The sequence below is a fragment of the Gavia stellata genome, chromosome 18, assembly GCF_030936135.1.
Source record: "Gavia stellata isolate bGavSte3 chromosome 18, bGavSte3.hap2, whole genome shotgun sequence".
Lineage (NCBI taxonomy): Eukaryota > Metazoa > Chordata > Aves > Gaviiformes > Gaviidae > Gavia > Gavia stellata.
Window position 1 is genome coordinate 7,341,737 of NC_082611.1, and position 16,669 is coordinate 7,358,405.

Sequence of the window (16,669 nt, forward strand, 5' to 3'; positions counted from 1 at the left end):
CAATTAGGAAACTTCACAGCCATTACAAACATCTGCAGTTCAAAATAACTTAGCAATTCCACTACAGCAGCCTTCATATCTCTTGTGTCCTTTGGGTACTGCTGGATCCTGCGGTCCCTGGTGTGTGCAGAGCTGAAAATGTGTGTATCATTCTCGTGAGTTTTTATTGTAAGGGAGGGAATCTCACAGGACAAATGTGTAATGTTGTAAGAGCAACAAGGTTGCATGGATACAAGAACACAAACGGGGCGGCTTGCACTTTGAGAATACGAATTCTTCGGAAGAACAACTATCTCACTGTCTTTGGATGAAGCTTAATAAAATGGACTGCTCCAAGCTAGGCCTCTACAGGCTTCCAAGCTACAAACAATGAAGAATAATATCACAATTTTATGGTACTTAGCATGGCTGAGTTACATCCTGGATGGTCTCCACAGAATCACTGCGACTGGCTTTGATTTGAGTCAGAGGAGAAGCGCTTTACACCCACATTGCTGAAGAGACATGAGCACACCACGCACAGGACCCCGGAGGCTGAGCCCAGAGCATATTGCTTTCATTTACAACGTATATCAGTATACCTTAAGCTGGGCTGGTACTTTTACAGTTATTCAGCCGGATGAACTAAGTACTATGACAAAACACAACCCATTTTTAATAGCTTTATCCACCAGGCAGAGGATATCCCGCACTCGCAGCAGCTCCGTTGTCCCATAGGGGTGGAGAGCAGGGAGCAACTTCATATACCCACTAAAATAGCGGCCTGTGCTGGTATGCAAGTGCCCTAGTTTAATGCCTAAACATGGTATCTTGCTACCCAGGCTGGCAGGGCTGCCAGTTCGTACTCCAGCCCTGAAGGTGAACTGTGTGTCACTCAGCAGTGGCTCCTGCAGCAGGGAAGGTCAAACAGCCCCTCGCTTTCGGCTCTGCTGCTGAACCTCCTGGGTAAGAAGCAGCTGGGCAGGGAGGAGAGAAGAGCACGTTAACAAGAGCGTTACTAACTGTCTTTCTCTGCTATTAAACCAAACTACTTCTCCAAGGAGAGTTGGGTCTAACTCCTGCTGAAGTAGGGGCGGTTTTGGGGGGGAGATCAGCTCTAGTGGGACCCTGCCCCATTCATAGGAGAGCAAAGCATCTCCCGACATACTGTGGCTTTAAGTGTCAACCTGTGTAGGGGGTGCAGGCCATGGCTACCCCCGGTGCTCAGGGGCAGGGACATCCTAAGGCTTTTCCAAGCCCCTTCTGATCACTCTGCTTAGCTGAAACCTTGTAGCAGATTTGCATCTTATGACTATTTAAGAAAACGATCAACCGTGAAAGCATCTGGAAAGCAGCACCAATAAAGGTTTCAAAGAAAACAAAGCCCAGCCAGAAGGACGGAGCCAGTGCAAGGATCCAAAAGGAAGAGCTGGAAAAGGAGGAAATAATGTTCGTAGGTGTACCAGCTGGAATAATAACTGTCTTGCTTGTTCTTCTTGCAGATTTCCTTGTTGCTCTTTATGGGCCAAGTTTCAGGGAAGGGAACGGTTTGCCTGCCATCAGTGCTTTCTGCATTTGTAATCCGTTGCCTGTACTTCACCTGCACCTGAGACAGCTTTGCGCCTGTTTCTGCAGGCAGGCAGCAATCGAGCTGCAGAGCGGGAAGATGACGTTCCCTCACCGTGGCCACGTGCCCCTCTGAAGCTACAGGCCAAAGAAATGTTCAAAACCAGAGGGAAACCACCAAAAGTGGGTGAGCTTTCTGCACTTTATGTTCTGAACTTTAACCCTTTGTATTATGTGGTGTGGCACTGATGCTGAACGGCATGGGACCAAATCGCTGAGAGCTCCCTTTCGGCTCGTGGTCCTTTTCCAGCTGTGGTGGCAGGATGTATCCCGCAGAATGTCCTGAACCACTTTGGCCAACCCCAAACAGCCACTACAATAAAAGCAGGCCACCCTTCCACAAAAATCCCCTTACTCAAACTCATTCTGTTCTGTTAATTTTAACATGATTCTCAATCAGGCAAAATCCCCACTAAAACCAAGTCTGAAAAAGACTCAGACAGGTTTCTCAAGACTCCCTCAGCAGGAATGTGATTTGCAATGAAAGGATTCCTCTTGCAACTTTAAGACTTGCCAGGAGGGCCAAGTAAGCGTCAACATTTCAGCCTGACCTCTGATACAGTTGCCACGGGTTGCGGGTACCATTTTAAAGCCAGCCCAGTGCCCGCCGGGGCTTCAGCCCCCTCCCGAGCCCCGCAGCGCCTGCCTCGCTGCCCGTCCCCAGACCACGCTTCTCCCAGCCACCGTCCCGTGACCGGGCTGCTCTCGTGCATCGCAGCCCCGGCACGCTTCTCTGAAACATGAGTTGGGCCCGCTACACGGCTTGACCTGTGTTTCTAACAACTGAGCCAGCAGAGATTTCAATGAGCTTTGCAGCCAGTGCTGGAAGCCTGATTTGGGGCGCCCTGGCTTCATGCGTCACCGCTGCAGAAAGCGCTGGTGCCACTGAAGTAGTTTCATTTTGTGTCAAGGAGCTTCTGCATCCCTTCCCCTATGCCAAGTGCTGTGCAAACCCTGGGAATCCTCCCTCTCAACACTCTGTCATAGTATGATTCTATTATAATTCCTGACATTCGAGGGACTTCTAACAGTACGTGCTTTAAATTAGACAAGCAGTATCTTGCTCGCTGCTCTCCGAGAAATAAAGAAGTGCAAAACCTAATTTTCTGGTGCTCTGTTCTTTGTACTGATTTTCTTTTAAACTTATAAATACCATCCTGTCACTCTTTTGACATGTGTGGCTTGTAGGTATTACATAAAAGATGCTATTTCATGTTTGGTGCACACATGCTTAATAGACTTGTAGACTGTAGGAAGGTGCCGTGCTGAAGTAAAGATGCACTTGTGTGGTGTTTTTCACGCAGACATATCTTTGCACGCTTGTAAAGACTCACACGGCATAAACACATTTTTAGATCAAACAATAGACAACGAGAAAATGTGTTTCGTAAGCAGACAGGCAACCCAAGTATAAAGTTGTTTGCAGAATCTGTGTGAATTTTATTTGCGTTCCCCGGTCTTTGGTCTCTTCTGGGATCTTACATATTTTGCATTATTATCAAATATTTGCAACGATCCATATAAACAGTCTAATGTTAAAAGCTACTCCAAGTGTAACTCGACCCAGAGGAAAGATGCTTATCTGAGCTCCACAATGACAGATTTAAAAAAGATGCTGATGCAGTTATGTTTCTCATAGAATGAGGGAAATGCACGAAAAATCAAAAATGCACAGATATTTTTTTACCAATAGATAAAGTAGGAGTTATCTCTGTGTTGGCTTTCGCAGTGGAATACCACTTGAAAGAGCTACAAATACCCAGCACTTCTGATCCCAGACACGTTGGCCAATGAAGGAAGGAAGGAGTAAATGCTCGGCGAGCCGGTACTGTCAGAATCTATTTCACTGTTTGGTAATTATTTTTTTTATTACTATGACAACACAGACGGTAAGAATTGTTTCTTCAACCCCGGCAAATGATAAGTGCAGATGAGACTTTTTTTAACTCAAGTCATTGGTTTTTACTTTTGCAATGTCAAACCCCATGTAAGAAAGTGATGGCAACTACCGGAATGACCTGCCCTGGTCTGCCTCCCGCTTGCCCTGCTGCTTGCCCGCTTGCCCTGCTGCTTGCCCGCGCAGCCTGCGCGATGGGCCATTTTTTTATATCAGGAGGCATTTGAGAATGGCTCCACACTGGCTCAGCATTTTCTGTCTTTTTTAAAAAAAAAAAAAAAAAGCAGCGTTTTCCTTTTTAAAGTGCTTCCAAATCTTTTACATCTCTTTTCCTTTTCTCTCTTTTCAACCCCCACCTTTTTTTTCCCCCCTTGTGGTCCGGGAGACCACCCTGTAAGTCTACATGACATCACGAGAGAGAATTAAACGTACTTGAAAGGCCACTTCTGTTTTGGTGGGAACTTCTATGCAATTGCAAAGTGCCCATTAAAGCACAGGTTGTTTCCTAGAAGCATGTCCAAGCCAGTAGCGTGCAAACCCCTTCAGGGCTTCTAGAAAGCATTCGCTTTTGAAATGCTGAAGGAAATTCAGAGATGAAAGGATAAGTCTCCCTGGCTGTGCATTTACAGTCTATTGTCTTCCATGAAGGATAGTATCACTCCTCAGTTGTGTTATTGCAGTTAATCCACTTAAATGCTATTGGATTTTCAGATGAGCTGAATTCTTTGCATCTGCTATTAAGATGCTTTGTTTAGATGAGAAAGGGCTGTTATTTAAATCACAATGAGTTCAGGGAGATGTCAGGGTGCAGCAGGCACCTTGTGCCGATCCGCGCCGGGAAAAAGGGGGCATTTTCTCGCCGGGGCGCCGGGGCGGGAGGATGCGAAAGGAACGCGAGCGGCCACCGCCCGGCTCCGGCACCGATGCTCCGCGGGCTGGCTGCGGGGGGGCCGGGCCGGGGCCGGCTGCGGCGGAGCCCCGGGGCGCCGCGTCTCCGCGGCCGCGGCGGGGAGCCCCGCGCCCGCGCATGCCGCAGCCAGGTGCCGCAGGGCGGAGGGCGCCCGCTGCCCCCCGCCCGCCCCAGCTGCGCTCTGTTGATGTTGGGGGGTGCTTTTGTATTTCTTAAGGGGGGGCTTTTCTCCTTCGCAACGAAGGCTGCGCTGCAACAGCAGCGAAGGAGCTACGTTAAAAAACCCACCACCACCACACAACCAGCGCCACCCCGCCCCTCCCCTCCTGCAAAAGGCGAGCCCCCCCCCCCCCAAAGAAAAAAAAATAACAACGATAAAAAAAGCCACCCAAACCCTCCGCGGTCATGGCGATCTCTTCCGCCTTATGTAAAAGGCAGGGGCACAAGGTGGATCCCGTAAGGTTACACGGCGGCTGTTGCGCAGCAGCTCCCAGCCCTTCCCCGCGCCTCGGCGCGGCGGCTCCCCCGCCCCAGTGCCGCAGAGGGCCGGGGCGGCGGGCAGGCTGCCCCGCTCCCCCCCGGCCCCCCCCGGCGCTCCTCCGGCTCCTTTCTTTTTTCCTCGCATGTGGGCAGAGCCCCTCCGGCCCCGCGAGCAGGGGCTGCAGCTGGCGGCAGCCCCCACTACTTGTTGTTTGTGGGTTTGGTGCCGGGAGTACCGGGAGGAGGGACGGGGGAGGCGCATGGCAGGGAGGGGAGCGGTATATGCTGCTCCTCGCCGGAGCCACGCTCCAGACAGGCCACCGCTTCGGAGCGAGCCCGGGAGCCCTCCCTCCGCCAGGAGTTGCAGTTCGTCTCCGATCCCCTTGGGATTTAAACCTTCTTGCATATATATATTTTCTTTTTTGGCCTTCCTTCTCCTCCTCTCTTTTTCTCCCGTGCAAAGTGGAGAAGGAACTGCACCGAGGCAGCCCGCGAGATCTTGCAATATTTATCACTGCTATTATTCGTAATTAATTATTATTTTTAACCTCACCCCAGCCGGGGAGGGAAGCGGGACCATTCCCAGCAAGAGAAACATTTCGAGCCGTTATCAATAAAGATCCTTTTTTAATTTTTTTTTATTTTTCCCCCCCTTTTTGAGGCAGGGGCAGAGGGTGGAGGGCACGCATAGCGGGGTGGGGGAGAAGCCGGCAAATAGAGCAATCCCTCAGTCCCGGCGCGGAGCGGGAGGCCGCGGCGGCGGGGGGAGGCGGGCCCCAGCGCCGCCCGCCGCGAGGGGGGCCAGCCGCCCCAGACAGGTGATGGGCGTTTCGGCTGCGCTCCGGATCGACTCCTTGGGTTTCACTTTGGTCTGATCTAAGCAAATATGCAGAAGTACCGGCTGGTCTAGTCGTAAGAGCCAAGAGGAGCGAGCGAGAGCAGCAGAAAGGAGAGCAGCCGCGCTCCCGTAGCGAGGGGAACGTACAAACAGCGGCAGCGCCGTAATTAAACCACCGCCGCCCCGAGGCAGCCCCGACCCACCCTGGATGCGGAGGACCCCCGAGCCACCCCGCTGCCTTTCCCCTGAGGGATGGTACTGAATTTCTGCGCGGCAGGAGCCGGCCTGCAGCTCCTCTCCAGCAGCGTTGCCTTCCCCCCGTCTCTAAAGTGCACTAGACCGCGATGAGGACCTGGGCTTGCGTGTTGCTGATAGGTTTTGGCTACCTGTCCTTTACCTTCTCCGAGGTAGGTGAGAGCGGCTTCCTGCGTTCTCGGTCCCCGGGGGACGCCGCAGCCGCGGGCCGGGGCGAGCCGGCGGCGGAGGGCACGGGGGAGCGCGCTGCCCACCTGGGCTCCGCGGGCATCCCCGCGCCCCGGCCTGGCCGGCACCGCTCGCCCTGCCCCTGCCCCAGCCCCTGCCCCAGCCCCTGCCCCAGCCCCTGCCCCTGCCCCAGCCCCTGCCCCTGCCCCTGCCCCAGCCCCTGCCCCAGCCCCTGCCCCTGCCCCTGCCCCAGCCCCTGCCCCAGCCCCTGCGCGGCCGAGGCAGAAAGCAAGTTGCCGTTGCGTGCATGCCAGAGGCGAAGGGGAATGTCTGTGCATGCCGCTCCGGGGCTGCCGGCTGCCCTTAAAAATTATATATGTATCTATATTACACATAGATATATTCACGCCCCGCGGGTGCGAAGGGGCTGCGGCTATTTGCAAGCAGAGCGGTGCGCGGAGCCGCCTGGCAGCGGCCGCCCCCGCGGCGCACGGCGCTGCGCACAGCCGACCGCGGACACCGTTAGTGCCGCGGGCAGAAGTTGGTTGAATACCCCCCGCCAAACGCCCCTCCCCGGTTTTTGAAGATCACCCGGCTCAGAGCGAGGGCGAGGGCCGGGCTCCAGCCCGCCCGCACACGGCTGCTCGGGGACGGAGGGGGGCGCGGAGCCGCGTCTTGGGGTTGCTACAGGTGGCCCCGGTCGGGGCGAGCGCGGTGCTCGGCGCTGCACGGCGACGCTAACTTTTCCCGGGACCGGGTCTGCTCGGCACTGGGAGCCGCGACGTGGGCGCTGGTAGGATGGCGGTAGCCCCGTGGGACACGGTCCTCCTCCTCCCCGGGTCGGGGGAGCCCGCGCCCGCGGTGCGCTTCACGCCCGCTCGGGCAAACTTCATCAGCCGGCTGCCCGGGGCGGGTTTCCAGCCGTCGAGCGGGGCTCGGGGAGCGGAGGCGCCGCTCCGCCGGGCACACGCTCCGCCAGGCCGGAGCCGTGCGGAGCTGCCCGCCCGGGCGAGCCGTGGCGCAGTTCAGCTGGCGGCGGGCGGCGCGCAGCCCCCGCGGGCGCGCAGGCGGGGGCGGCGGGGAGCGCTCCAGCGCCCGGCCGGGCGGGGGGTGTGTGGATTTTTCCCCTGCTGCGTCCAAACGCGTCCAGCAAGCACCCTGCACCCTCCATAAAACCCCAAACGCCCCGAAGCGCTCAGTCCCCGGTGCTGCAAGGGCGTGGGGGAGTGCTGCGCGGGGCTGCGCGGTGACCCGCGGTGTGTGTGTCTTTGAAGGAGGCCGAGATCCCGCAGGAGCTCATCGAGCGGCTGGCGCACAGCGAGATCCACAGCATCCGCGACTTGCAGCGCCTCCTGGAGATTGACTCCGTAGGTAAATTAGTCCCGTCCTCCTTCCTTCCGCGCCGTCGGCCGCCGCCGCCCCGGGGGAGGAGGCACCGCGGGCGGCCGCGGCGCAGCGCCCCGCACGCCTCTCGCCGCTCCGCCGGCGCGGCCCGGGCTGCCTCGCCTCGGGGACGAGACCCGAGCAGGGACCCGGCCTCAAGAGCCAGGCTGCCCTGGGCAGGGGAGCTTTATTGCAAAGGGAGGCGGCGGCCAGGGGGCCGATCGGGGATTAAAACTTCGGGGGGTTCAGGGTGGAGAGGGACCTAGTGACCCTCGGTGTTTTCAGACCTCTCTGTCTCTCAGCGGAGAAGAATTTCCGTAAGGTTTGTTGTTGGTCTTGCATTGCTCTGTTATCTTTAAACTACTGTCCTAGAGGTATTTAAAATATTTGAAACAATATTTATGAATGAAGTAATGTCTCTTCAAGCGCTGGGCTTTATTAAAAGGAAAATAAACCGTCCGCGCTGATTTTAAACAGGAACCTGCATATGAAGCTTACCCTTAAAAATACACTTTTTTCCGAAAGAAAACAGTGCAGGGTTATTTTCTGCATCATTAGGCATGCAAATGGGTGTAGTGAGAACGTGCAGTTCAAGCAGATCGTTGCAGCAGTAAATCAGACCTAGAAGCACTGTATTACTGGGTTTCTTATCATTCGGTTTCACTTGATGCACTTTGTTCCTGGTGGTTTCTTCCCTCAGTTGGGAGAGAATAAACCCGGCACCTTTGATGTGCCCGAGGGAAACCTGCATCTTTCTGAAGAGCAAACATGGAGAAAAATGAATGAGTTCTTGCTTGCGTTGGTACTGGGCCATCTCCTTTTAAACCATATGCTGTGTATTTTTGTAAAGTCTGTGCCAGGTTCAATCACCTTCATTCAGTGTTGCAGGATCCTTCTAGAGTTTAACTGACTGCTTTTTGTATGGTGCTGTATTAATGGGCAGGAATGCACTAGGAACGTGTTTTACAGACATAGCTTTCAATTTTCATGCGATGAGGGAGCAAACGGTTTCCCATTACACTGAAAATGGGAATATTTCTCTCTTGCACAATACTTTACCATAGAGGCTAATTACTAATTACCAGATTTGCTGGCATGGGTTTAATATTTTTGGAGGGCAATGCTTCATCGTTATTGCTTATCACTGCAATTAAAGAAGCTTTCACAACAGGGAAGGGGTGTGCAATACATATTTCCCCACTGAAGACTGTTTTGGACCAGGCAAGTGCACTACTGCTAAAATCTTTTTCCCAGTGAACTCAGTGGAAGGCTTGGCTGTTGTTGCAGAAGGGCTGGATCTGAGTGCTAGCATTGTAAAATCCTGCATGCTTCTTCTGCGTTTGAGTCAGTATTCTGTAGCTACCAGAATACATTATTTTTTTCAAATACCCCAGTGTAACAAGCACATGCTTCATGTTTAAATACCAGTTACAAGGAGAGCAAAAGTTCACATGGCTCCATTGCAAGAGAATCAAGCAGGCAAGTGGAGCAACGGCGGGAGCTGAATAAATTAGTGGATGTAGCAGAGAAATTTATTTCAGAAAATAATTATTTAACTCGTGGCAAATATTAACCAGAGGATGCATGACCAAAAATTGATGAGGTCAGCCACAAGTTTACCATTTCATTTTGCTGTTTTTATGCAATTTGTCAGTTTAGAAACGATTAGAGAAACAAGACACATAAATATTTTACTATTTCAACATGAAACAGCGATGCCTTAAGAAATGAACTCAAACAACATTAAAAAAGAAAACCAAAATACTCAGCCTTTCACCCTGTTCTTGCTTGTGTGCTCCTTTTCTGAGCTACACAGGCAGGCTTGGATCTTTGTAGAGAGTAACCGGTCTTTACCACTTGCATTTACATTTTCTGGGCGCAGTCCTGCAGTCTTTACTGTCATGAGTAATTCTTACTAAGGGGTTATCAGAGTGACTAATCGAACATTGAAATTACCATGTTTTCTTCAGTAAACAGGATCGGGCCTGTTTACTATATTTAGTATTAGCTTGGATTAGCAAATCAAATGTTTTCTAGTTGTCACTGGTAAGATGATATTTCTGAAATGTATTTCCTTAGGGCTGTAGTTGCATTTAAGGAAGGGCTAGTTCAGTGAGGGCTTGTACAGTAGATGTATTTCTGTTTTCTAGCATATACTGATTTAAACTGAGGCTCAGAATAAAAACACTCCGGTGATTATTTTCTCCCTCATTTTAGTGCATGGTATTGCCAGTCCTTCTGCATGTGAGTAGCCCCGTTTAAACTCAGTGGGTGGACTCGAGGACTAATGATCCTGTAGGGGAAGAGTTTGCAGGATCAGGCACGCATGCAGAAAATGTCTGATATTCCTGAGTAACAAGACAGAATCTCTGGAAAATGAAGGAAGAGCAGTCATTTTTCTCTCCTGCAATGCAAAGCATGTATTTTTAATTGGAAAAGTAAGTTTTGTAAGTCAGAGTGGGCAGGTTTTTCTTCTATTCTGACAGATTTGGTCTCTATATTGTAGCGCAGAGATGACTGATAACCCCCTTCATAAAATTAGAAACCACACCCCCAGACCATCTGGCATATTACTTAAAGAAAAACACTACCCAACATGGAGCTTATCATTGTATTCAAAAAAGAAAATCCAGGCCAATTTGTCAGAGCCCAGTGCTGCGTGTCCGATTCAAAGAGAAATCCTGTAAAGGCAACATGAAAGTTCTCTGCTTGTATCAGAAAACAGGGTCTTATATTAATTTGCTGTGATTGGGATCCATAGTCAGCAATGGAGTTTCATTGGCGTGACAGAGAGCAGAGTCTGACCCTATTTAAAACAGAAAGCATGCAGGATCCCAGGAAGTAGGCAGCTGTAGCGTGCAGAGTACAGTTTTACTACTAACAGACTAAATCACCGAAACGGGGGCATTTCCTACATTCCGCCTGTGAAGTTCTCTTTGGCTTAGCAGCGTGGTTTTTTCTCCTCGCGCTTCACCTCTCCCATCTGTCCTGTGGGAGGTAGAGTTCATTTCATCACCTATTATGCTTGCCTCCCGCTGGGAACATATTTTCCCCCAGTCATCTCCCTGCGTGGGGAAACATTGGGCTGAGTGTGCTTCTTTGCATGGTGTACGGGCATCAACCACAGGGTCACCTTAGGCCATGTGAATTTAACGGCCTGTGATTAAGAACTAGCAGAGCAGCTTTCATGAAGTGGAGAAACGTTCTAAATTAACAGTACATTTTCATGGAAAAGTGTTAGATGGCTGCAGAGCTCAGTCTATTGGGAAATCTTCTGTTGACTTTGTGGCTTTTGGTGTGGTGCTCAAATCAAGGATGTTACACTGCAATGTGTTAGCTTTCCTTGCACCTCTTAAACATTATGAGAGGCGGGCATCTGCCGTGTGTGTCCTGTGTTTTCCCGGAGACAGACAGAGGCAATACTCCTCCTGCTTTACAGTTGGTTGATCACATCTAGGTAAAAGGAAAAAAACTAAACAAAACAGGATCTTGCAGGCTGCTACTTATATTTCCTTTAATAGATCAAAGTTGAAAACTTAATGACATCTATCTCTGCAGTTGGATGTCAGAAGGGCATATTTTGCATCAGCCAGAAAGAAGATCAAACAAACAGATTGACGTTGCCTTGGGCTTTCTGGCTCTAGGACCGATTTGTAAGACAGACCATTTCAGTTTATTGTACCTTACACTGAATTCTTGAAAAAACGCATAATGAGAATTTCCTAAGCTGCTGCTGTTGGTACTAGAAGTCTTGGACCTATACATTTTGGATGCACATCAAAGTGACATCTAGAAGGGTTTGTGTTAAGACTGCATATATTGGGGATTGTACCTCACAATAAATTGGGAAGAGATGGCAATGCGAAAGTATAAATTGATAAATACAAGATAACAGTAGTCTTAGGATGCTTTCCACATGCTTATTTAGGGAGAAGAGTAATCGCATACTGGCAGAATGTCACAGGAACTCTGTGATTTATACTCCATGACCCAGTGGAAAAATGCCAATCTGACAAAAAAGAACAATTTCAGCTACACTAATGGATTGACCAAGGCTAATTGCAAGAGTTTTTCTACCCATCATTGATATGTTGTCAGTGCATAAAAGATTACAGAGAAATTTCTTGATCGGCTGCCATGAAAACATTTTTTATTATTAAAACATTAAAAGAGAGCTGCATTAATCTGGCTCTGTGCAGCGTCCTCCATCTTCGCTTAGTGACAAGCAGTGTTCAATTTCTAAACTAAGAACCATCCCTTTCTAAGCTTTCTGCCCTAAGCCTAATTTTGTGAGGTGCTAAGCACCCGTAAACTCCCATTTCCTTTGCTAAGAGCTGAAACACCTTATCCTGCAACTTCATGCTCCTAAGTCAGTACACTGGGGTAAAAATTGATGCAAATTGATGTGATTTGTCTGGGAATCCTTTTACTGGATTGCAAATTAGGTATCAGGCTTCTTTAAAGTCAAACTGGAGAGTGCTATTTGTAATTACCGTAGCATCGTTGTTTTAATGAAATAAAAGAAGGTCTTCTGGCCACGCATCCAGAGTCAAGTGTGGGTTTCAAAGCTGACTTTGTGATTTTTCAGTCCTGCTCGGGCAGGACTCTTAAAGATTGCTTGAAGTGCAGTGATTTTCCCATTGACTTCACGGGGAAGTGGAATTCCTTCCAAATGCCTGTGGGGATCATGGGGACACCAAGTCCCTTTAGCATTATAGTGTCTTCTGGCACCAGCCATGTGCTCCATAATTCTGTTTATTAAAAAAAGAACACAATGATGCTGTGTCGATAGAAGTAATACAATTTGTGTTGCATAATGCATTGAGGTTTGACTGGAACTTGATTTGCAGTCTGCTGTGCTAGCTGCGTAGATCTCTTTTTTTAACCCCCACAGCAAGACATGAACTTACGAAATGATATACATGCCTAAGATATGTAGCGAGACAGTGAGATACAGTATGAGCCAGAGGCCTTCTTCACCTTAGAAATCATCTTATAAGCAACACATGCTCCTCGACATGTCATTTTGCTTTATAAACATGATGCTAGAATATGGCTAATTGCAGCTGAGTTGAGCAGTTATATATAAGCACATGGCTTAACATATTGGTTAGCTGATCATACTATTCCTTTAGTCTTACCAGTTTCTTCAAACAAGACAGCAAGAAATCAGTCATGTTAGAAGGGAGCTACGCCAGCGTGTTGAATGTGGGATTAGGACCTGTGGCTCAGGCCTGCCGTACAGCTGGCATCATCGACGGTTTCTCTTTTCAGCAAGATGTCTGTGCCCACCAAGCAGTTCGGATTAGAGGCATTAGTTTTGTGTTTAATCTTCTTTAAACACTGTTTGCATGCAGACAGAGATGCTTCTTGCTCTGAGCCTACCTTGGATCTTACACTGAGCAGAATTCATGCTGCTTTCCTTTGAGTATGTTGCCTCAAATTGAGAGAGAGGTTGCGACAACTCGAAGCTGCCAAAAAGGAGGTCAGTACTGAGGTGTTGGGTGGCTGAGCGTTAGGAAGCGGAAGAGGGCTGGAGGAACATCAGGACGGATCCTCATTTTGCATAACACTATTTGGGGTCAGGTGGAGGGCCTGGTGCCATTGGAATGGGATGCAGGAGACCTGGCTCCACTCCCCAGCTCAGTTGCAAACTTCCTGTGGGCAAGCCATTTTATTTATCATCCCACTGATGAGTTTTCTGGAGTATGGGGTACCATAAAAGCAGAAATAAAATCCATTAGTCATTGCTGTGTTACATTACAGGACTGGGACTGCAAATAAGGCCTACTATCAGCTAATCAGGTTCCAAAATTTCCCATTGAAATCAATGGGAAACGAGCACTCTACATAGGAAGTAGGAGGCAACTTATTTGGGTAAATTGAGAGTCTGGATTTCGCACTGACTTACTTCAGACAAGGATCTGTTCAGCTGATTAGGAAAATAGACAGGACCAGTGGGTGATCTGGCACTACCTCTTGGACCTCCCATTTCATCTTTGATAGTATTTTCCAAGGAGTGAAGATAGACCTTGAGGCACAGAGCTCTTTCTAAGGTGCTGAAGATACCACTGTCTTCATGTCTTACTAGGCTTTGCAGGTGATTTCACCAGCTGCATGCTCTTTAGGGCAGGATTTCTTGGAGGGAGGAGAAAAGGAGTTGGTTGATTTGTAGAGCAGACCCTTGCGATGTGCATTACTAATAACGCTGAGAATAAAAGAAGTTCCAGAGTCACAGTCAACTGTGGATGCAAGGGAAGCGTGACAGTGCAGAAGACAGGCGCGTAGGATGTTGGTAGCATATAGAGAGGGTAATTGAGTGCTATGTAATAAAGATTTACATTTTTTAGTGTACATCAGTTTTCTTTGGAGCCAGCAGTGAAACCTTGAAACACTCCAGTGATGTTACAGAGGGCACTCCAGGCAGCAGAGTGCTAAAAATCGTAGTTTTGGTGTACTGGAATCTGTATGCAGTCCTCAGTTTGCATACATCTTCCTGATCCCGTTTGAAAATTGTGCTTGTCATTTTCAGAACCCCACTGCATGGGACACGACCTGGACTGCTTCACTTAACAAAGCCAAATAGTTGGAGCAGTTATTTTGTTGTTTTTTATGATAAATGAAATGCCAAGTTTTCCATCTTTGCTTTTTCTCATGGCCCTTTAACCCATGTGGTAGGCTTATTTAGGGAACAAGACAAGCCTGGATGCAGTCCCAGAGTTTGCAGTAGCTTCAGATGCCCCTCCAAAGGTTAGGATACTTCACAGGGGATTTGTTCTGCAACAGAGAGGCTAAAAGGAAAGCCATGCTAGTTACTTTTTGCTTTTGATTCTGTCCTGGTACTGCCCTGAAAACCAAGCAAGAGAATTACAGAGGAAGCATTGTTGCTGTTGGGTGTGTAATACCGTATTTTCTACCATAGCCTCATGCCAGAACTTCAAAAAACTTCTTGTAAGAAACATTTCACGTGAAATATTACTGTTCTTATTTCTACACCTTTCCAGTAAGAAAAGCTTTATTATGCCTTTCACATAAAAATGCAACTGTTCTATTTTAGATATGGTTTTGTGTCACAGAATGTGCACTGTTTCTGGGGGCTTTCAGTAAAATGGGTATTAGAATTAAATTGTGCATGCTTATACATGACATTTAACGTCTATGCCTTCCCTGCCTTTTGCCCTTGCAATTGCATTGACAGGAGTTACGTTAGACTAATTGCCGCAGGATTTGATCTTGTGCATAAATACAGCGCAATTTTACATGTATGGAACAGCACTGTAGCAACAATGATGCGAATAACGTAGCTGAGGTTTAATATTTTGTTTCCTGTTTTAGGATATGATGATGTTTCAGAAACAAACTTGAGATCTTATAGTGTTCATTCTGCTAAACATGTGCAAGAGAATCGTCCTGTGCCCATTCGCAGAAAAAGAAGCATTGGTAAGAAACAAGCTATTTGTACTTAGGGAGTAAAAACAGAGGGGGTGCTTTTGGTCAGCCAAGCAGGACATTTCACTGGAAAAATGTGACATGCACAAAGGAAAAAGGCCATTTCTAGTTTCTGCCTCTCTTTTTGCACAAAACGAGCCGTTGCCTGAGAAGCTGTCTTCTGGAGGATGGCCATAGGAGACAGACAAGCACAAATTCTTTACATTCACTTTCTTGTTGCAGCATGTTAGAAAGCTAGACCTTGGTTAGAAAATGCTGTGATATTCAATGTATAATTCATAGTGTGGGGAACAACTACAGCAGTGTGCTTTAAAAAACATCAACAGTTGGTAGAGTTTTCAGTACAGAAGCTCCACAAAAGGAAACAGCTTGACTCTTTATTCAAAAGAAAAAACGAGTTTATCCAAAAAATTAAAAGCCATTGGCGGAAACACTGGGGCATTGATTTCTATCATTGCGTAGGGCACCAGGCATGTTTATAGGGGATTTTTTTCTTATTAAACAATAATGATGGTAATCCAACAAAGCCCAAATATAAATTCAAAGAGATGGTAATGAATTTTAGAATAGGATTTATATGCAATGCTTGTTCATCTGATTAGGTCTAAGTGTTTACCATTCCATTTGACTGTGGAAAATATCCATCATCTTTTCTATTATAGGTAATTCAGAGTCAATGTATTTGTACTTTAAGCTATGGTGGTACGTGGTAGATAGCACAGCGTGCTGTCAGCATGGATTTGCAGTGTAAATTGGCAAGCGCGCTCGTCACATTGAATGCCTCTAGAGAACAGTGGTTCTGAAACAGTCTGCTACACTTGGCATCTTACTCTGCAAGGTGTTGAATGCCTCCCCGTAAAAGTCAGTGGGAACTGGATATGCTTAATAACTTGGTGGAGTTGCCAGCTATCTTGCAGTATTGGATCCGTTAATTTTCTTGAGTTCATGGCATTGGGGATTGAGAAGAAGAATTTTCCTTCTATTTAGCCAACTGAAATGCATCTCTTTCAAAGCTAAGCCTAGGTTTTCATGTTACAGGCACAGGCCAGGCCTGAACTTCTTGTACTTCAGAAGTAACTGAAGAAGTGCAGGTAGTATTCCAGTTCCCTGACACATCTAACCCAAAGCTATCGCTGTTTCCATTGTAAGCCAAAAAAATCCAAGCTGCCTTTGGAGAGCTTACCATCAAACAAGTTGTCCCTGCAATTGCTGTTATTTTCTGGACCATTTTGAATTACCAGCTTGACTTCTCAGGCAGTCCCTAGGCTGAGAACGATACATGGTTTGCATTTTTCATGGCAGCTTCATGCAGCAGTACAGAGCTACTCTTTACGAGCCTCATGTGGCTGAGACAGTTGTCTACAAGCTCACCTTACCTAAGCCCAGAAGGATATTGGTTTATCTATAGGTTTTTCGGTCATGCTACTCTTCTTGTTTTGCCTCATTCACGAAATAACAAATGAAATAAAACCCACCATGTACAAAGCTTTGATAACTTCGTTCAGAAAAAATGGCAGTTGCCCTTTGGGATGGCAGATGGACCAGACTGCCTGATGTGGGGACGTTAAGGTTTTGGAAGTGGAAACCCAAGACTCAGAAGTTTCAAGCTGGTACAGGTTGTTTCCCAGCTCAGCCAATTTGGGTGTGATATCCTCAACGCAACTTCTGTCGTGGTATTTGCCAG

At 48.2% G+C, this 16,669-nt stretch overlaps 1 protein-coding gene across 6 annotated transcripts in view; it reads left to right on the forward strand.

The window, feature by feature from the left end:
- The first annotated feature begins 907 nt into the window (after positions 1-907).
- PDGFA (platelet derived growth factor subunit A) overlaps positions 908-16,669 on the forward strand; it is a 38,431-nt gene continuing 22,669 nt past the window's right edge. For 3 of the 6 annotated variants that reach the window (XM_059826425.1, XM_059826426.1, XM_059826427.1), the window contains exons 1-3: positions 5,681-6,137; positions 7,428-7,524; positions 14,872-14,976. In XM_059826425.1, coding sequence (XP_059682408.1) covers positions 6,075-6,137; positions 7,428-7,524; positions 14,872-14,976 — 265 coding nt within the window. In that variant the 5' untranslated portion in view covers positions 5,681-6,074. Of the gene's footprint in view, positions 946-1,481; positions 1,733-3,334; positions 3,459-5,680; positions 6,138-7,427; positions 7,525-14,871; positions 14,977-16,669 lie in introns of those variants that run through there. The other 3 variants (XM_059826429.1, XM_059826424.1, XM_059826430.1) reach the window with 3 other exon arrangements.